The sequence below is a fragment of the Panthera uncia genome, chromosome D1, assembly GCF_023721935.1.
Source record: "Panthera uncia isolate 11264 chromosome D1, Puncia_PCG_1.0, whole genome shotgun sequence".
NCBI classification, from domain to species: domain Eukaryota; kingdom Metazoa; phylum Chordata; class Mammalia; order Carnivora; family Felidae; genus Panthera; species Panthera uncia.
In genome coordinates this window covers 104,063,752-104,085,539 of record NC_064808.1, presented here as the reverse complement: position 1 = coordinate 104,085,539, position 21,788 = coordinate 104,063,752, and the positions used below count along the sequence as shown (strand labels likewise).

Genomic DNA, 21,788 nt, shown 5'->3' with positions numbered 1-21,788 from the left:
ACAAGCTTTGTAGGAATGAATTTCTGTTGTTATCTGTTTGAGAAAATGTAGCCACTTTTCTAAGAACAGATTTCATATCCTTATAGATTTTGCTTTAGATAGAGGAAAAGGGAAATACCATGAATGCATTTTTTTCCTATTTATTCTAATAGCTGACATTGATTGTGTACCAGTTATACGTTGGGCATTGTGCTAAGCACTTATGTATAGTATTTTATATAATTCTTAACACCAGTTTTAGGAAATGTGTGTTCCTGTTATCTTCATGTTTCAGTGAGAAAATGAGAGTTACAAAATGCAAATAAGTTGCCCCAGATTGCACAGCTAGCAGGTGGTAGAACTGTGGTCTGTCTCCACATCTTAATGATTATGATAACTTATGCCAGTCCCATCGAGGGCATTCAGTAAGTATTTATTGAAAAATGAATGCCAGGTATCAGTTGGCTTTAAAAAAAAAAGGTCAAGAATGTGTAGTCTGATTTATATGTAATCAAAGTTTATATGCTGCTAATTCCCCCTTCTTCTTGTAGGAGAAAAGACTGAAGGAAAGGGAAGCCAGAAGAGAAGCCAGTAAGAGACAAGCAAAGGTAAGGATTGATATTTTTTATGAGAAAAATGTTGGTAACACTGAATGGGATTTAAATATTCTGCTTGTCCATATGCATTTTTATATTTATCTGTATATCATGACATTCAAATTGGATATAAGTCCACGTGTCCTTGTCATTTACTTTCTCCAATTATTTCTTTCCTCTGTGATGCAGGATGAAAAATGCATAAGATAATTTGTTTGCTGGCCTTTGCCCTACTGCTCCCGCCACCTTCTCCCATTCTATTTTGTGCCTATTAAATACGGGAGAAGGTTGGCTTTGTGGACCAAGCTTGGCAGGATTTTACACTCTGTCGTCTTTTGACCAGGCAGACAGCTGTGTGGACCCAGCTTCATAGTAGATGACTCTGAGAGCACTGATTGCTTCACTTCAACTCCTAGAAGCTAGGGGAGAGCACTCCGTATCGGGTACCTTTAGTATATCCTATAAACAGACAGCACAGTATCGCTTATGTACGTACCGTTGTGAACACCATCCATGTGCAGCTATAGTTTTTATCTGGTGTGTTGGACACTGAGAATGGTTCAGCTTCTACATTCTGAGGTCACTGAGCACAAATGATTTGCTAGAACCAGGACCCAGTAACGTATGTCATTTCTCATGCCATATCTCACTGTGCTATGCCTGACTAGCCATGATTTCCTCTTGGCAGTTAGCAAAGATCTGACTCCCTTGAGTAAGCCCATAATATTCTTTGTCATTTTTTCCATGCTGGCCATAGCACTTAGAGAGCAAGTCAGAGATGATAACTCATTTTATAGTTCTGAAGTGGGAAGCAATTACTCTGCAGAGTAAGATGAAAAGACTGTTTATATTCAGTATTAAATATCACTCTGTCTTCAGATGTGCCCGAAAACGAGAGCCATTGTGTGTGTGGCCTGACTGCGAAATCAGGTGGTGGATTCTGCATATGCTTTTAAAATGCAGACGTGAACTGTCACGGCATAGAAATTACATCTTAGGGGCTGTCGTGGGAAAAATTTAAATTTAAGAAGAAAACTTTAAATCTAACAAAAGCATTTGATATTTATGAATATTGCATGTTCATCATAAAACTAAACTTACTTTATTTCACTGAGAAGCTCTCTTTTCTGCATGTAAAATTATGAAATGAAAGATGTAATCTGGAGCCAAAAGAAAGCTTGGTTACTGTATTTCCTTTGTGTGGATTCACACATATTCGTGTATATTACTAAAATGTTTTGTGGTTGTTGTTGTTGTTGACGATGTGTGCTTCACCTGTTGTAGTGGTTTAAGTCATAAGAAGTTGCTCTCACCTGTGGGCCTGCCTCTTGTGCCTCTTATTTTTTTGGGAGTTGGTGTGTGCGTTTGGATTTGGTACTGTGCCAGCAGGGAACTAAGCCTAAAGCTGGAAACACTGTCAGTTCGGTTTTTCTATTGGGGCAGTTCTCTAAAATGCACTCCTCCAGCTCAGCCCACCCTTCCACTTTCTACCCCCGTAAATATTCATCATCTGTTTGTTTCCTGGCATGTGACAAGAAATGAAGACACCTCATTTCTGTCTGACCAGTAAGGCTCATCCTGGAAACAAACAGAAGAGGCTCTGTGGCCACCATGGCTCTGCTGCTCGGCCAGAAGTGCTCAGTAGACAGAGGGTATGCTTCACTCCCGCTCTGGGTGGTAGAACTGCCTCCCTTTCACGACCTCGACTGCGTGCTCCGAGGCGGCAGGCCTCCTGTAGGAGTGATTCTAGCAGAGGGGCAAGCGGCTGTTTGTAGCCAGGCCTCCAGCATTCCCGTGAGACAGCAAGGGCTGGCAGCGGTGGCAGATTCAGGCCGACCGTCGGGGCCTGAGGAGTTAGCTTGGGTCAACCTTTTTGTGCCCTGCTTCTTTTCAAATGAAAGCGGCAGGATGGAGATTCTCGTGGCTTTTCAGGTGCCCTTTGGAAATAGAACCAGAAGATCTAATTTAGAGAGACGGTGTAAAAAGGGGTGATGGCCCTGTCTTCTGTAATGTCTAAGAAGAAATGCCTGGTGTGAATTACCAGATTTCCTTATTGTCTTTGTGCATGTGCTTTAAATGATGGATGAGTCAGTGTTAGAGTAGATTTTATCCCCTCTTGAGTATGTTTCCATGTAATCATTGTGTGACTTGTGGCTCTGTCTTCTGAGGCCCTTTGTTCAGCTTCAGGCTAGAGCATCTTTCAGTTACTCAGCCTGCAAGATATCTAGACGATGCCTTAGTGGTGAGAGGAAGTAGTCTTCTCAGACCTACTGTACCAGGACATGTAATGTCACCTGGCCAGAGCTCTGTGAAGAGTCTGCAGGCCACTGACTGTGTGAGAAAGGGAGATGCCCATGGCTCTTTGTGCCTGGTTTTGTGCTCCATTTGGCAAATACCATGCCATACAAGGAGGAACATAGAAGACAGAATACGTATTTTTTTAACTGGCAAAAAAAAGCATTCAAGTGAAAATTAATGGACTTGTCTTTATTTCCCAAAAAGGTGAAAGCTTAATGATAATGTGTGGTTTCAGTTTTATAAATGATGGTTGGTGGTTCTCTCTTCCGACATAGAAAATATTACTAGGAAAAGTTGCTTGAAAGATGGAGTGCAGTGAAACCCAGTCGGAATGGACCTCTCAGCATTCTGATGCAACTCTTTGTAGACAGATGTACGACTTGCCTAGAAAATGTTATGTGCGGTGCCAAGAGTAGGAAAGAAACATGAACTTCAAACTCTTGAGGTTTTCTGGGAACCCAGTACTTAATGATTTGGAGTATGGAAGTGTTGTGAGTATCAAAACTTTGTTCAGCAGAGAAATATTTGAACTGCAAAATGGACTTTTTACTTTGACAGGATGTGTGTGTTCTTATAACTTAGAAATTTTAAGCTAAGAGATGAAACAAGCAGTTGTAGCAATGATCAATAGACCACATGTCTCTTGAGGTTCAGGGAGGTTCCATAATCCTGGAAATGCAGCCTCACGCCTTCCTTCAGCTTCCCTCCTGTTACTCTGATAGTCACACGTGCTTGTACTAACCTCCAGTGTCTGCAGTGATTATGCAGAAACGTAAAGAAAAGAACAACAGTGCTGAAACTTGAAGAAATAGATCCCCGGAAATATCTCTGTGCTATGCTGCTTTTGAAAAGAAAGTAGAATTTATTAAACAGAAGTATGAGGTTGATAAAACTGAACAATGACTATGAAGGAATAAAGAGTAGGAAATAGCTCACAGGCACTTAAACAATGGAAAGTTAGGTGTTGCTTGAGTATATTACACATGCTTTGGTAGTTGTTATTTTTTAGGTGTGGGGAAAGTTCTATTAAAATAACTAAAATGCCCTATGAGTGTGAAGTTTTATACTAGTAAACTTTAGCTTAATTTTTCTCTAGTTTTTATTGCTTTTTTTTTTTTTTTTTTTTTAACTTTAGTGACCCTGGGACACTTTACTTATTTGCTTAACAAATAGTAGTCTTAGAAAACAGTTCTTTGGATACCTCAGGTGGTCTCAGTTAGTTCTTTGAGGACATAGGATGCAAAGAAATAGGAGTTGTATAACTTTAGAACATGAGTAGACCTGAGAGATGGTCTGGAGTGATTTTCTAATCTTTTGGTCTATAATTATCTTTTTTTTCTAGCCACTGATAGTTTCACATAGCAAAGCTGCATTTATTCACTTTGGTAGAACATTCTATTGTTTTTGCTTTGGATTGTCTTTTTATTTATGAAATATAATGATGATTTTAAGAATCATCATTTCTCGACAAAGTCAATCCTTCAAAATCTTTTTGGACTTTTCTTGGTTCATGACATTTAAGAGTATGGCCTCCACTGACCTGCTCCAGTAGTTTGAGTTTTAAGTAGTACATTGAATAGCCTAGGTGTCTGTTGGAGGTATGCAGGGCAGGGCTCTGGGCTACCATTTTGACTTCAGTCAGAGCAGCTCCATGTTTTTCTTCATGTATACTAAGCTTTTATTTGAAATAATGGTTCTACTTAAATATATACTTAATATTTTAGCAGTACTCAGATAAATTAAGGCTAACAGCAAGTAAATGACTTGCTCCCATCACTGGCTTCGTTGGTGGTGGAAATAGTATGTCTACTCAAGCTCTCTGGATCCTGTTACTGTTATTGCCCCATGCTGCTTCAGTATGTTACTCTTTACCCCTTTTATTTTATATTGTTTTTCTTTAAAAGAAACCTGATTTATATATGTGGGCTAATAGCTGTTCATAGAAAAGACTAATAGCAAATCCGATGAGTTAAGGTTGACCTCTGAACTGACACTAGAAGGTAGGCTGTGTCCATTGTTGCTGGGTGACCCCTGACATGTCGTTTCCCTTTCTGGCTTCTTCTCGCCACATATAAAATGAAGGGTGTATATGACATAGTCACTTTTAATCATGCTTACATTTTCGTGGTCCCATGTAATCTTGATCTGAGCCGAGATACCTAACAAAAATGTATGCATTGTACTCACTGCAGTTCCTGATAGGGATCCACAGCCTTTCTCAACATTCGTGGATAACTCTTTTGTTTTCTCCCATGTCTTAAAGGGTTATCTTTCCTTACAGAGCTACTAATACAAGTTAATAAATGTTGGTAATGGTCATTCCTAGGTCCTAAGCCTTTGTTTTTATTTCTTTTTGGTAGTGTTTTATTGACTGACACTAAATTAAAAATTTTAATTTTGGGGAAAATTTCTCCTCATTCTGTGTATTTCATATAAACCTTCCATCCACCCCACCCCCTCCTTTTTTTTTTTTTTCTGGCATTTCATAGTATTGAAATTTTACTGGTCCATTTCTTTGTTTTTAATACAGTTAGAATTTCAAGGGCTTTAGAGGGTCAGTTTATTTTAAACCAAAGAACTTTTGATAAAATTAAAAACAAGATAATGGAAACATAAGTTTGTTTATAGTCCCAGTTCCCAGAGAAAGCAAAGGTCCTCTGTGAAAGTAAATTGCTCTCACATCTGAAGGGACTTGAACCTTTCTAGAGTGCCCTCTGCTGCTCTGATATAATCACTTATTTAATGGTGCCCTAAATGAGTCATTCTGTTTCTCTAGGCAAATTGCTCAAATAGTACCTTGTTTTAGTGCTATTATAAGACCCATTATGCTGTCCTTCTCCTTTTTAAATAAATAACACTGAGTCTTTTAGATGACATGCTTTTTTTCCCATTAATATCTACCTAAGTGAACAATGAATACCCAAGGAAGTTTAGCTTTTACTGTGATTCTAGTGTTGGTTTGGTTTGTGGGAATATTAATATAATGATTCTGTTCTTTTCTTTTCACTCCCTTCCTTTTTCTCTCTTCCCCACCCCTCCCTACCTTTCCTTTCTCTTCTGTCTCTTTCTCTGTCTGTCTGTCTGTCTGTCTCTCTCTCTATTTCTCTATCCTTCTTGGTAATGAAGAAGAAGGGATTACTAAATTTGAACTTTTAACTATCTTGGATCACTTGAGAGATAGTTTCAGTGTTTTCTTGTTAGAGAATTGTTCTCTAGTCGTGAAGATTTAAAGTTAAGTATGGGAGAAAGAATCCTGCTGGCTATGATCTCTTCCACATGGTGAATACATGTGTTCTTTTAAGACTCACCTTATGGGTTCTCCCTTTTATGCGGACTTTTCCGATCACCTCAGGTAAAATGGACTTCTGCTTTTATAACTTGCACTCCATTCTCCTGTATAAAGCATCCGATGGTTCATGGCACTTACTTGGATACATGTCTGTGTATGTGTCTTCCTGCTCAGCTCTAAGTCTTGTTCTTGGTGTCTCCATCACAGTGCTTGTTTCATGATGAGCTCTCGATAAATATTTGATGACTGACTGAATGGGTGAGTGAATGGTTTACTGGGATACAGGCCCAAACTTAAAAATTCTTTTAAAATATTTTTTATTGCTATAAAATACACATAAGATTCATTATTTTAACCATCTTTAAGTGTAATGTTTGGCATCAATTGTATTCACACTGCTGTGCAACCACCACCAGTACCCATTTCTAGAACCTTCTCAGCCTGGATGAAAATCGGTGCCCAGTAAACACTTACTCTCCATTCCCACCTCCCTATCCTCATCTCAGAATACAAACCTTTGAAGAGAAGACTCTTCTATTCCAAATCATTATTTTTCATGTGAGGAAGTGAAGAGTCTTTATGAATAGGTGATTCTTCCGAGATCTTACAGTTAAATAACAACAAAATCTGGCCAGACCACAGGTCTCTGGGTGCTTACGTGTGTGTTTTTCATTCTCCTTTAAAGTCCCTTCCCCCAGTATAACAATATAGGAAATAACAAAGAGCAGTGCATGTAGTTTAGAATTTTCTTAGGTTTATTTAAGGTATCACAGGAATAAGGAAGTTATTGACACTATGCTCTCAGTCACAATCTCAACACTTTTTAAAGACTGAAACCCAAGTAATATTGAAAGTTTCAATAGCACCAGTGTTAAGTATATCAAGCAATTTTTATAAAGAATATCCCTTCTTTTTCCTGTAGCATACCTAAGAATTGTAATAGGAACGTGAGTTTGGGGTGCAATTTTTGTGAACATTGTAAAGCATAACAGTAGTAGCTGCTGTCATTCATTGACTGCCTGCTATGTTACAAGTACTGTGATTAAATGCTCTTTGTGCATTACTGCTTTAATCTTCACAAATAGCACTGTGAGTTAACTGGTATTATTATCTTCATTTTGTAAATGAGGAAGTTGAGGCTTAGGAAGTTTATGCAACTTTCTCAAGATCACATGGCTAGGATAATGGCAGAGCCTAGACTCCTGTCTACTTCACAGGACTTGAAAGCCTTAATACTTAAGCATCGGGCCATACGGTCACCTCATTTCCAAGGCAGTAAAGAGTATTCACATATGAGAATCTTAAAACCTAGAGCAGAAATTACACGTAAACAGATTTCCTCATGAAATTGCTCTTAGTGTCTACATTTAGTTCATCTTACAGTAGGTACTAAGAAACAGACCAGTTAGATATATAATCATTGGCAGATACAGACTAGTGTTAATTTCCTATTAGTTTCTGTAAATCACCATAATCCCAGTAATAAAGTCTTTTCATATGAATGAACTATTATGAAGTAGATTACCATTATTTTTGGCCATGCAGATCAGTTAAACACGCCATATTCTCCTTTACTTCTTTTATACAAATTTCGCCTCTCCGTGGGATGTCCTCACCTTCACTGCTTCTTCCTTCTAGGTACTGTTTCCTTTTTGAAGACTGTCCTGGGGCACCTGGGTGGCTCAGTCGGTTGAGTGTCCGACTTCGGCTCAGGTCATGATCTCATGGTTCATGGGTTCAAGCCCTGGATCAGGCTCTTTAGTGACAGCTCAGAGCCTGCAGCCTGCTTCAGATTCTGTATCCCTCTTTCGGTCCTCCTCCGCTGCTCACACTCTGTCTCTCTCTCTCTGTCAAAAATAAACATTAAAGAGATTGTTTTGAAGACTGTCCTGCCCCCTTCAGGCAGAGTTAGGCATTTCTTTCTGCCCTACTACCCTTTTGTACACTGTTTTGCCTTAATTCTTGGTGGTTTTGACTCCCATTGCTAACCTGTAAACTCTTTGAGATCAGGAATTGAGAGTTTTCCTAGTAGCTGGCAGGTAGTAAATGCTTATAAATACTTATTGAATATTTAAGGAAATGCAGGTATATTCATTCTTAAAGTTATCATTTACATGTTAATGCTGTGTCAGTCATAGCCTTCTTGAAACACAGAGACTGGGGGCGCCTGGGTGGCTCAGTCGGTTAAGCGTCTGACTTCAGCTCAGGTCACGATCTCGCAGTCTGTGAGTTCGAGCCCCGCGTCGGGCTCTGGGCTGATGGCTCAGAGCATGGAGCCTGCTTCTGATTCTGTGTCTCCCTCTCTCTCTGTCCCTACCCCGCTCATGGTCTGTCTCTCTCTGTCTCAAAAATAAATAAACGTTAAAAAAAAAAAATTGAAACAAAGAGACTGTACCCATAGAATAGAGTGGAGTTGCACTCTACTGATTTAAATTTTTGCCAGACTGAATGCACCCATGACACCCAGGGCTCTTCAGATTGCTGCTCCTTCCTTCCCCCTTCTCGTTTATTCATCACCACTACAAACAAATCCATTAACTTATACCAAGGTTATAGAACAGCGATTCTGGTACAGCTTCACTGTTGGCAGTGTCATGGTGAATATTGTATTTGGTGGTTGTGAACATGGGTTGCCTGAATAATTAGAACCTAATTCAAATGTGCTTAGACTGTTAGAGAGCTAGGACTCAGATGCAAGCCAGTCTCTACCTCCTGACTCATGACCACTGAGAGTTGTGCAGTGGGTGTTAAGATGAAGGGTGATCATAAACCCATCCTGTGCAAGCTGTGAACCTTGAGAAGAAGATAAAAATTTTCAGACAAGTCAGACTTGTTGCTTTTAAACTTGCAATAAATAACAGGTTAATTCAAGACAGAATTTTAATGACTAATTCAGGTATTTCTTTTAATACTTTTTAAAGAACGTTGTTTCTTTTATAAAACTTGTAAAATAAAATGTTATAAGCAGATATAATTTTGGGAAAAATAGACTCAAAACACATTTGAATAAGATGCCAGAAAAAGAGCTCGTGTGTTCGTGCTCGCTCTCTCTCTCTCTCTCTCTCTCTCTCTCACTTACACGTACATATGTGTATATACATGTGTGGGTATATATGTGCATATGTATGTATATATATTATCCCTTTCTGTGTCTTGTAAATCATTGTATTATTAAATGCTCTGATGGACTCTGCTCATTTGGGTGGTCATTTAGCTCAATTCCAGTACATGAGGTCTTTGATTTCACATTGGACCAAAACAGAGTAGTAGGTCAGTCCCTGTGATGTCCGTTATACTCAGTTGTGCCTTATTCTGCTTAATCACAAGTTAGAGATAATTTGACACTTATATATTTGAGTTAGTGGTTTATAGGAACATCTTCTCTAGCAGAACAAATTAACTTTATCTGAATCCTTGTAGTCAGTTGGTAATTGTGTGGTCATTAACACATACCCTACTTTGTAGAAACTCTTGTGAGCATGTGTACATGTATGTGTGGCCATTATGATTGTGGAAGCTGATGCTTAGAATCATTGACCTTTATTTTCATATGTATTACTACTCACTAATGATGTGCATGATAACTTTGATTGGCTGTTAATAAAACTATTACTATCTTTTGGGAGTTCATACTATCATAATTTCTTACAGTAAACAAAAATCCCAAATTACTGGGGAAAGAAGTGCACGTGGGTCCTTTTCTCCTTTTCTGTTAAGATTTTGCTTTATAACTCAGAATCCTTTCATTTATACTAGAAACTGAGGACAGGTCTAGAGAAATACCATAAATCTTGATTTTAATGATTTTCCGAGTGTGGTATAAGAATCTGTGTGGGTTTTCCATGTTATCAGTAGAGATTTTTTCCAGTTCTTATAAATTTCCAACATTGGCTATCCCAAGAATAAATTATCTGTAATCTATATATTATATGATGCAGGTAACTTATTATATATAATTGTTTAACGTATGTAATATAATTGATAAACATACTCTTTTTTTTTTAAGTTTATTTATTTATTTTGAGAGGCAGAGACAGTGCAAGTAGGGGAGGGGCAGTCAGGGGGAGAGAGAGAATCCTAAGCAGGCTCTGCATTGTCAGCACAAAGCCTGACGCAGGGCTCGAACTCATGGACTGTTAACTCATTTGCTGAGCTGAAATCAAGAGTTAGACATTTAACAGACTGAGCCACCCAGGCACCCCTAAAAGTATTCTAAAAGCTATTAAGATGATCACAATATGAATTTGTATTACTAAATTCATAGTACCTTCTTGTTGTTTCTTAAATGACACACCAAATGTAGAATTGTCATCTTGCACATAGTTTGGTGTTAAATATCTTCTTTTATCAGAAGAGATGGAGATAAACAGAATGGTGTGTAAACAGAGTCAGTCATACTTGTAACACTTAGTCAGAATCTAACACAATTACTGGCAGGGAGAACAGGGAGAAAGAGGATCCTGGTATTTCTTTTTTTTTTTTTTTTTTTTTTAATTTTTTTTTTTTAACGTTTTTTATTTATTTTTGGGACAGAGAGAGACAGAGCATGAACGGGGGAGGGGCAGAGAGAGAGGGAGACACAGAATCGGAAACAGGCTCCAGGCTCCGAGCCATCAGCCCAGAGCCTGACGCGGGGCTCGAACTCACGGACCGCGAGATCGTGACCTGGCTGAAGTCGGACGCTTAACCGACTGCGCCACCCAGGCGCCCCCTGGTATTTCTTAACAAGAAGGTTGTCCTCAGTCTTTTAAACGAGGAAGTTGGAAAAAGGGAATAACAGAAACAAAAATGAAATGAAACACAGGAAAAAGAAAATGGGAATAAGTTCTGTGGTAATTCCTAAAGACCATTCCTGATTTTGGAGATCAGTGAGGGAATAAAACCGATTCCTAATTTTTAAGTATTTATGATATCCACTAGTCCTATGTGAAATAGTTTCTTGTTCAGTGACAAGGAATGAAATCCTGCTGTGTGCAACAACATGGATGGAACTGGAGGGTATTATGCTAAGTGAAATAAGTCAGTCAGAGAAAGACAGATATCCTGTGTTTTCACTCATATGTGGAACTTGAGAAATTTAACAGAAGACCATGGGGGAAGGGAAGGGGAAAAATAGTGTCCAACAGAGAGGGAGGCAAACCATAAGAGACTCTTAAATACAGAGAACAAACTGCTGAGGGTTGATGGGGGTAGTGGGGGTGATGGGTATTAAGGAGGCCACTTGTTGGGATAAACACTGGGTATTGTATGTAAGCAATAAATCACGGGAATCGACCCCTGAAACCAAGAGCACACTATATACACTGTGTGTTAGCTAACCTGACAATAAATTATATTTAAAAAAGTAATAAAAAAGTACAATCAAATTAGTGAATAAAAAAATACTTTCTTGTGAATAAGGAAAGCTCTTTGGGGGGATGATGGTGTGTGTGAGCTGTAGAGTAGCCAAGCTTACTGTAAGCCCTTTCTTGAAGCCATGAAGACTTGTGTTGGAGAGCGCTGTAAGCAGTATTCAAAAGAGAAAAACTAGTGGCTGGAAGAATTTGTTCCTGGAGATAATCAAATATACTGAAAATAGCCTTGAGAACTTGTTTTTCTCACTGACACCTTCCCCCTGCCATCCTCTAAAAGAATTATATATATATGAAATGCTTTGTAACCATCCAGCTCTAATTAGCTAATTTATTATTATTATCCTTGCAGTTACTATTACCAGCAACATTAACTAATTACTGTTGGCTGTATTTTCTTTCTTTGGGTAAAATTGTAGCCAGGTGTCTGCAGTGTTTTATGCAGGGATATTTTTCCCTTTGCTTAGTAACTCTTTATTATTGACACACACACACGCACACACACACATATACATTACAGGGTCCAAAGATTTCTTGACTTGAAGAGAACTCTAGAATTTGTTCTTCATTGATGGTGTTGTTAAAGATTTTCGGTACCATCACAGTGTTTTATCCTCTTCAGGGTGCTTTTATTTTGATTTCCCTCCTTGATTCATCAACTTATGTAATAATTGGAAGCATTCAGTCATCTGACAGTTGAAAAATCTTTCCTACAGAAACTGCATAAGTAAATGACTTGGTTAAGGTCATATACCTAATTTTGTAGGTTAAAAAACCCTTCTGGTTTCTGTCTCAGGACCTGACAGACAGAGGTCTTCTGACACTATTGAAGAGTTGATCGGTCTTCTGTCCTTCAGATTGTACACTGATGAATCTCAGCCTGATTGCCTTGAGCATTATCTGCAATGTTCAGGAGGGAGTGATATTAAATTATGAAACCTGGAACTTATCTCTAGTTCTTGTCCTAGATCACTGTATATTTAGGTACAAAATCACTGTAATCCCCTAAGCTTTACTTTTCCTGATTAATAGCGCAGCTCCTTGGGAGAGATGTCTGGTCGTGTCTACAAAGCTGGATGTGTGCCTACCTGGAGCTCCACACTGGCACTCTTAGGTATATGCCCAGGAGGAATGCAGAGACGTCTACTACAAGATGCTCATACAGCAGCACTGTTCACAGTCCTCATGTTCGGGAAATAACCCAAGTTGTAGAATATGTAAATTCTGTGTGTAGATATAATGAGATGTTATGTAATTATGAATTATTAGTACATACAGTAACAAAGACAAATTTCATGGATATTGAGCCAAAGAAGCCAGACACAAAGGAGTAAATACTATAGTATCCCATTTATATCAAGTTGTTTTGTTGTGCTTTCTTTTTCCAATTCTTATTTAATTTCTAGCTAGTTAACATACAGTGCACTGTTGGTTTCAGGAGTATAATTCAGTGATTCATCCCTTACATACAACACCCAGTGTTCATCATAAGTGCCTTCCTTAGTGCTCATCACCTGTCCAGCCCATCCCCCCACCCACCTCCCTCCATCAACCCTCAGTTTGTTCTCTATTGTTAAGAGTCTCTTATAGTTTGTTTCCCTCTCTCTTTTTTTCTGCCCTTCCATATGTTCATCTATTTTGTTTGTTAAATTTCACATGTGAGTGAAATTACATGGTATTTGTCTTTCTCTGACTGACTTAGCATAGTGCACTCTGTCTCCATCCACGTTTTGCAGATGGCAAGATACTTCATTGTTTTTGATGGCTGAGTTATATTCCATTGCATATTTATGCCATATCTTCTTTATCCACTCATCAGTTGGTGGACATTTGGGCTCTCACCATAGGTTGGCTATTGTTGATAATGCTGCTGTAAACATCGGGGTACATGTACCCCTTCAAATCTGTATTTTTGTATCCTTTGGGTAAATACTTAGCAGCGCAATTGCTGGGTCATAGGGTAGTTCTATTTTTTACTGTTTGAGAAACCTCTATACTGTTTTCCACGGTGGTTGCACCAGTTTACATTCCCACCAACAGTGTAAGAGCGTTCCCCTTTCTCTGTGTCCTTGCCTACACTTGTTTCTTGTGTTATTAATTTTAGCTATTCTGACAGGTGTGAGGTGGTATCTCCTCATGGTTTTGATTTGTATTTCCCTGATGATGAATGATGTTGAGCATCTTTTCATGTGTCAGTTAATCATCTGGATGTCTTGTTTGGAAAAGTGTCTATTCATGTCTTCTGCCCATTTTTTTTTTTTTTAATTTTCTTTAATGTTTATTTTATTTTATTTTTTTTTTAATTTTTTTTTTTAACGTTTATTTATTTTTGAGACAGAGAGAGACAGACCATGAACAGGGGAGGGGCAGAGAGAGAGGGAGACACAGAATCAGAAGCAGGCTCCAGGCTCTGAGCCATCAGCCCAGAGCCCGACACGGGGCTCGAACTCACGGACCGTGAGATCGTGACCTGAGCTGAAGCCGGATGCTTAACCGACTGAGCCACCCAGGCGCCCCGTTTAATGTTTATTTTTGATATATATAGAGAGACAGAGTATGAGCGGGGAGGAGCAGAGAGAGAGGGAGACAGAAATGGAAGTTCCAGGCTCTGAGCTATCAGCACAGAGCCCCCTGCGGGGCTCGAACCCACAAATCGTGAGATCATGACCTGAGCTGAAGTTCAATGCTTAACTAGCTGAGCCACCCAGGTGCCCCTCTGCCCATTTCTTAATTGGATTATTTGTGTTTGGAGTGTTGAGTTTGCTAGGTTCTTTCTAGAATTTGGATACTAACCCTTTATCAGATCTGTGATTTGTCTTTTCCCATTTTGTAGTATGCCTTTTAGTTTTGTTAATTTTGTTGTTGTGCTTTTTATCTTGATGAAGCCCCAGTAGTTCATTCTTGCTTTGTTTCCCTTGCCTCTGGCAGTGTGTCTAGTGAGAAGTTGCCGAGGTCCAAGATGTTGCTGCCTGTGTTCTCCTCTAAGATGTTGATGGTTTCCTGTCTCACATCTAAGTCTTTCATCCATTTTGTGTTTATTTTTGTATATGGTGTAAGAAAGTAGTCCTTTTTCGTACTTCTCCATGTTGCCATCCAGTTTGCCCAACAGTATTTGTTGAAGAGACTGTCTTTTTTCCATTGGATATTCTTTCCTGTATTTTCAAAGATTAGTTGACCATAGTTGTGGGTCCATTTCTGGGTTTTCTTTTGTGTTCCATTAATCTATGTGTCTGTTTTTGTGCCAGTACCATACTGTCTTGATGACCACAACTTTATAATATAGCTTAAAATCTGGAATTGTGATGCCTCCAGTTTTGCTTTTTCTTTTTCAGTATTTCTTTGGCTATTTGGGGTCTTTTGTGATACCATACAGTTTCTAGGATTTTTTTTCTAGCTCTCTGAAAATGCTGATGGTATTTTGATGGATATTGAATTAAATGTGTAGATTGCTTTGGGTAGTATAGGCATTTCAACAGTGTTTGTTCTTCCCATCTATGAGCATGGAATGATTTTTCATTTCTTTGTGTCCTTTTTGGTTTTTTTCACAAGTGTTCTATAGTTTTCAGAGTATAGATCTTTTACCTCTCTGGTTAATTTTATTCCTAGGTATCTCATTGTTTTTTGTGCAGTTGCAAATGGGATCAATTCCTTCATTTCTTTTTCTGCTGCTTCGTTTTTGGTGTATAGAAATGCAACAGATTTCTGCACATTGATTTTATATCCTGTGACTTTGCTGAATTTATGTATTAGTTCTCGCAGTTTTTTGGAGTCTTTCCAGTTTTCTACAGAGTATCATGTCATCTGCAAGTAGTGAAAGTTTGTCTTCCTTGCTGATTTGGATGACTTTTATTTTGTTGTTGTTGTTATCATCTGATTGCTGAGGCTGAGACTTCCAGTACTATGTTAAATGGTAATGGTGAGAGTAGACATCCTTGTCTTATTCCTGACTGTAGGGGAAAGGTTCTCAGTTTTTCCCCATTGAGGATGATATTAGCCGTGGGTCTTAAGTATGTGGACTTAATGATGTTGACTTATGTTTCATCTATCCCAATTTGTTGAGGGTTTTTGTCAAGAGTAGATGTTATATTTTGTTAGTTCTCTTTCTGCATCTGTTGAGAGGATCATACGGTTCTTATCCTTCTGTTCATTAATGTGGTGTATCATGTTGATTGATTGCAAATATTGAAGGAGCCTACAGCCCAAGGATAAATCCCATTTGACAGTGGTGAATAATTCTTTTAATGTGCTGTTGAATTCGATTTGCCAGTATCTTGAGAATTTTTGCATTCATGTTCACCATGGATATTGGCCTCTATTTCCTCCTCTTAGTGAGGTGGGGTCTTTGTCTGGTTTTGGAATCAAGGTAATGCTGGCCTCCTAGAATGAGTTTGGATGTTTTCCTTTCATTTCTACTTTTTGGAACAGTTTGAGAAGAATAGGTATTAACTCTGCTTTAATTATCTGCTAAAATTCCCCTGGGAATCTGACCCTAGACTTTTGTTGGTTCGGAGATCTTTTTTTTTTTTTTTTTTTAAATGTTTATTTCTTTTTGAGAGAGAGGCAGAACACAAGTGGGGGAGGGAGAGAGAGAGAGGGAGACAGAATCCAAAGCAGGCTCCAGGCTCTGAGCTGTCAGCACAGAGCCTGACATGGGGCTCGAACCCACAAACTGTGAGATCGTGACCCGAGCTGAAGTCGGAAGCTCAGCCAACTGAGCCACCCAGGCACCCCCTCATTCAAAGATCTTTGATGATTGTCTCACTTTCTTTGCTGGTTATGGGTCTGTTCACATTTTCTGTTTCTTCCTGTTTAAGTTTTGGTTGTTTGTGTGTTTCTAGGAATTTAAGCTAGTGTTGAGTATTAGTTAACCTTAATTAAGTTAATTAACCTAGTTAATTCCATTAATCTAGGTGTAAGTTTAGGTTACCTACTTGAGACCTTTCTTGCTTCCTGAAGTAGGCCTGTATTGCAATATGCTTCCCTTTTATGCCTTTGCTGCATCTCAAAAGTTTTGTACTATTGTGTTTTCATTTTCATTTGCATCCATGTACTTTTTAATTTCTTCTTTAATTTCATTCTTTAGTAGGATGTTCTTTAGCCTCCAATTATTTGTGGTCTTTCCATATTTTTTCTTGCGGTTTCTTGAGACTTCAAGTTTCATAGTCTTGTGGTCTGAAAACATGCTTCAGTCTTTTCCTACTTTTTGAGGGCTGATTTGTGACCCAGATCTCATCTGGAGAATGTTCCACATGCACTCAACAACAATGTGTACTCTGCTACGTTAGGATGCAATGTTCTGTATGTATCTGTTAAGTTCATCCAGTCCAGTGTGTCATTCAAAGCCATTGTTTCCTTGTTGATTTTCTGCTTAGATTATCTGTCCATTGCTTTCAGTGGGATGTTAAAGTAAAATCCCCTACTGTTACTCTGTTATTATCAGTGAGTTTCTTTATGCTTGTTATTAATTTATTTATATATTTGGATGCTTCCAAGTTGGTGGCATAACATCTAAACTCGTTAGATCTTTTTGATGGATAGACCCCTTAATTATGATCTAATGCCCTTCTCCGTCTCTTGTTACGGTCTTTGTTTTAAAGTTTAGTTTGTCTCATAAAGGTATGGCTACTCTAGCTTTCTTTTGGCATCCATTAGCATGATAGATGTTTCTCCAACCTCTCACCTTCGATCTGCAGGTATTTTAGGTTTAAAATGAGTCTCTTATAAGTACCATATGGATAGGTCTTTTTTTTTTTTTTTTTTAATCCATTATGCTCTTCTGTTTTTTGATTGGAGCATTTAGTCCATTTACATTCAGGGTGATTATTGAAAGATATGAGCTTAGCGCCATTGTGTTACCTGTAGAGTTGGTGTTTCTCATGATGTTCTCTGTTCTTTTCTAGTTTTTGTTTCTTTTGGTCTTTTTTTCTTTTCTCCCCCCCCTCAAAGGGTCCACTTTAATATTTCTTGCAGGGCTGGCTTAGTGGCCACAGACTCGTTTAGTTTTAGTTTTTGTTTGTCTGGTAAACTTCTGAATAACAGCCTTGCTGGATAGAATATTCTTGGCTGCATATTTTGCCCATTCAGCACATTGAATGTATCCTGCCACTCCCTTCTGGCTTGCCAGGTGTCTGTGGATAGATCTTTGTGAACCTGATCTGTCTTCACTTGTAGGTTAAGGATTTCTTTCTCTTGCAGCTTTCAGGATTCTTTCCTTCTCTGTGCATTTTGTGAATTTGACTGTGATACGCTTTGGCACTGGCTGGCTTTTGTTGAATTCAGTAGGAGCTCCCTTTGCTTCTTGGATTTTGATGTCTGTGTCCTTCCCCAGGTTAGGGAAGTTTTCAGCTATAATTTGCTGAGATAAACCTTCTGCCCCTTTTTCTCTCTCTTCATCTTCTGGGACTCCGATGATATGAATGTTATTCTGTTGTAGTAAGTCACTGAGTTCCCTAAGTCTTCCTTTGTGATGAATTACTTTTGCTTCCCTCTTCTTTTCAGCTTCATTATTTTTTATAATTTTGTCTTCTCTGTCACTAATTTGTTCCTGTGTTTTGTTCATCTTTGTTATTATGGCATCTGTTTGGGTTTGCATCTTAGTATATAGCATTTTTAATGTTGGCTTGAATAGATTTTAGCTCTTTTATCTCTGAAATAATGGATTCTCTAGTGTCTTCTATGCTTTTCTCAAACCCAGCTAGAATCCTTAACATGGTTGTTTTCAATTCTAGTTCAGACATCTTGTATCGATTAAATATCTGTATTGATTAAATCCCTGGCCATCATTTCTTCCTGTGCCTTGTTTTGGGGTTGAATTCCTCCATCTTGTCATTTTGGAGGGAAAAAAAAAAATAATTAAAAAATTAAAAAGAAAAATCAAGTAAAGGCTAGATTACCTAGGTGTGTTTTGGTCTGCTTGTTGAGAGAAGATTGATAGAAAAAAGGAAAAGTAGAAAAAGTTAAAAAATAAATAAAATAAAAAAATTTGCTTTCTGTATCCAAGAAAAACATCAGAAGCAAACAAAACTAGAAGCAAAAACAAACAAATAAAAAACCCAAAGGATGCTAGATCCAGTTTCTCCTAGAGCTGGAGCATTGCAGCAGTCTGTGGTCGATAGGTTAAGCTCCTGGAAGGGATTTGTGCTGGCCTTCTGGGGGAGGAGCGTGTTGCCCTGCTTCTCAGGCTGACTTGCCCTAGTGGAGATGTGGTTGGAGGGCACAAGGGGGCGGGACTTGGTGTAAAGGTTTCGCTCCGCTTGGTGGAGCTGTTTACCTCACTGGGATTGATCAGTGTTGGTGAGCTAATGGTAAAAATGGATGCACCGTGCTCTTTAGTTTTAGTCTCCAAAACGGGAAGTTTGTACCCTTGCACTCAATCAGTCACCCCTCCTGTATCCCTGGCTTCCTGTCAGCTCCCCACCTTCACCCTGTATGTGTCCGAGTTGTCCACCTGCCAGGTGGTGCCTCCCTCCAGAGTTTGATCTCAGGCATGGCTGTGTTTCACAACTTCGGAGAGCTCTGTGGGTGGGACATCTGCTGATCCTGTAGGGTAGGGTCTCTGGAGTTGTGGCAAGTATGGGCTTGTCTCACAAAATGTTTGTGCAACTGCCCGGTGACAGTGGCTCAGGGTTTATGGTAAATCATAACACGCAGCTGGTGTAAGGTGTGCTGCCCCCAGTCAGTGTCTTTGTTCCTCTGGCGCTGTGTAGCGCTATATGGCACCTGCTGTGTCTTCTGCCCGCAGAGAGTTCCTGTTGCCTCTGCACTCTAAGCAGGGGAATGGCTTTTCCCGGTGGGACCCAGGGTTCTGCCCAGTCATGAGTCTCCACCCTGCTTCCTCCCCGGGAGCACCTTTAGGCGCTGACCTCCAAAAACTTCAGACTGCATTCTACTGTTTTTTATAAAAAACTGGCAGTGCTGAAACCCTCTCCTTTTTCCCTGTCAGTGGTTTTGGAGAGCAGTTTTCCTGTGCAGTCCCCTGCATGTGTTTTCACGCTTTCTCTCTAGCTGCTTTCAGGGGGAACTGCTTTTCTTGTGTGAACCCAGCATGCTGCTTAGTCTCCCCCTCTCTTTCTCCTCTTTGCAGAATGGTCTCCTACCCCTCTGCAGCACTGTGGCTTTTCTCCCCTCCAGTTCACCTCTTTGCACTGCATACCTCTCACATAATCTCCCTCAAATTATGCTGATTGTTCTGTTTATCCTCAGATCGATTTCCTAGGTTTCAAAATCGTTTCACGTTGATCTGGTTGTGTTTGAGGGACAGGACAAGCTCAGGATCCCTTCAACTCCACCATCTTAACTCCTGGTTGTCTCGTCTTTAATTCAGAACAGTTTTCTAGCCTCTTCTATGTATTTTATGACCCTGACATTTTTGGAGAGTCTGCATCCGTTTTATAGAGTCCACATGAGCTGTTTTGCAGAAGGTCCCTCAATTTGAATTTGTATGATGTTTCCTTGTGTTTGGAAGCAGGTTATGCATTTTTTGGCATGAATGCTACATATGTGACGTTATGTTCCCAGTGTATCTGTTTGTTTTAAAGTAAAACCAGCATTTGGGATAAGAGTCAAGATAGTGGTATTACCTTGGGGAAAAGAGGAGATTATTACCGAGAAAACAAGTATGAGGGGGCTACTGGAAAACTTGGGAGCGTTCTGATTTCTTGCTTTGGCTGGTAGATACATGGGGGTATTCTCTTTATGAAATTTCATCAAGCTATATGCCTACAGTTTGTTGTACTTTCCTGGATATAGGTCATACTTTAAATTAAAAAGGTTCTTTTGAAAAATGAAGTGGTAGGCTAGATCTTTATATGTGCTTTCAGTCTACAGGTTTTAATTTGTGGATTTAGGAATTTATAGGGTATTATGGGTAACTCTTTAACTCCAGAGCTATTAGGAGTCTTAGTCCCTCGAGTCATCCATGTTTTATGACAGCTATGAAAGAAAGTTAATAATGTATATCCCTCAGATAACACATTTCCTTTTTAAATATCCTTGTTCCAAGAAGTATTATGTTTTACCTCCTAAAACTCATAAAATCTCTAAAATGAGAAAATAATATTTTGACTTCTATGCAAATTAAAAAGAAAAATGTATGTTTTCTACAAGGGGCATAGTAATCATTGTGCCATTCAGACACCTTTAACCTCCTCGCTACCCCAAAGAATTTTCCCGTTTCTGCACTAAAATTGTTCCGCATTTTGGTGGCCTTGGAATGCGGTCCCGTTCTCTCCTATTTCTTCCAGCTGAGGGGAACCTCAGAGCTCTTGAAATTGGACTTTGTTTAAAATAGTGAACACAAGAGTGATGAAATGGACATTGGCATGAATGGTCCCTCTGTGTACTATTGTAACTTCATAAATTGAAATAAATACATAACCACAGAAATAGAAAAATATTCAGAACTTGAGGGATTATTTAATCAAAGACATGATTTTATCTTCCCATGAGTAGATTTTTTCATTTGGTTTATCTTGTTGCTGTAGAATCTGGTTATTCAAATATAGTACTTTCCATGCACATCTTATGTGAATTAAGTGTTCTCTCCCTTACTTTCACCATCTACAGATAAATATCATTTGGCAGGTGCTTACTCAGCATCTGTCATGTACCTGGTCCAGTGGTAAGAGTTAAAGGACAGAGTAGGCTCCTTTTGTAGCTTCATTTTATCTTACTTGAGGGAACAAATCTCTTGAAATTCCAAGTCAAATGTTAAGCTCTGAGAATGCTGGAGAAATAGTGTATTCGTGATCCCAAAGTTTCTTTATCAAGAATCATACTGTTTTGTCTGTCTTCGGACTGTAATCACTGCTAGAACTAAGATCAATTGTTTTATTTTACCCATCTTGGTTTTCAGCTGTGTACATCAATTTTCCTCCTTACTACAGACACATTTGATTTTTATTTCATAAAATCATCTCATTTCCTTCGATTGGAAATGATATACACTCTCAAGCTTACCCATTTATTTACATTAGTGCAGCTTTCTTTGGAAACAAGAAAGTATATTTCATAGGGCATCAGCTTCACTGAATTGGTTTTAACATGATTCTTATCTAAATTCTAAACATGACTGCTGTTGATTGCTGTCTCCTGGCATCCATCCAACCCTGAGATTTTTGCCCTTCTCAGTATAGCTGACACATGGTATTTTTGTGTTGTTCCTTTGAAGATAACAAAGTGAAAGAAAGAAAGAAAAATATTGAGTTCTATTTAAATAAAAGAGAAAACTAAGAGTGAATGATAGTACAGTCTGCATTGTGAGTTCATCAGTAGTGT

General features: G+C 38.9%; 1 protein-coding gene across 1 annotated transcript in view; it reads left to right on the top strand.

Moving 5' to 3' along the window:
- Window positions 1-21,788, top strand: part of DDX10 (DEAD-box helicase 10) — a 280,373-nt gene that overhangs the window by 173,232 nt on the left and 85,353 nt on the right. Inside the window, exon 16 of the mRNA XM_049613892.1 lies at window positions 531-587. Coding sequence (XP_049469849.1) covers window positions 531-587 — 57 coding nt within the window. The remainder of the gene's footprint in view (window positions 1-530; window positions 588-21,788) is intronic.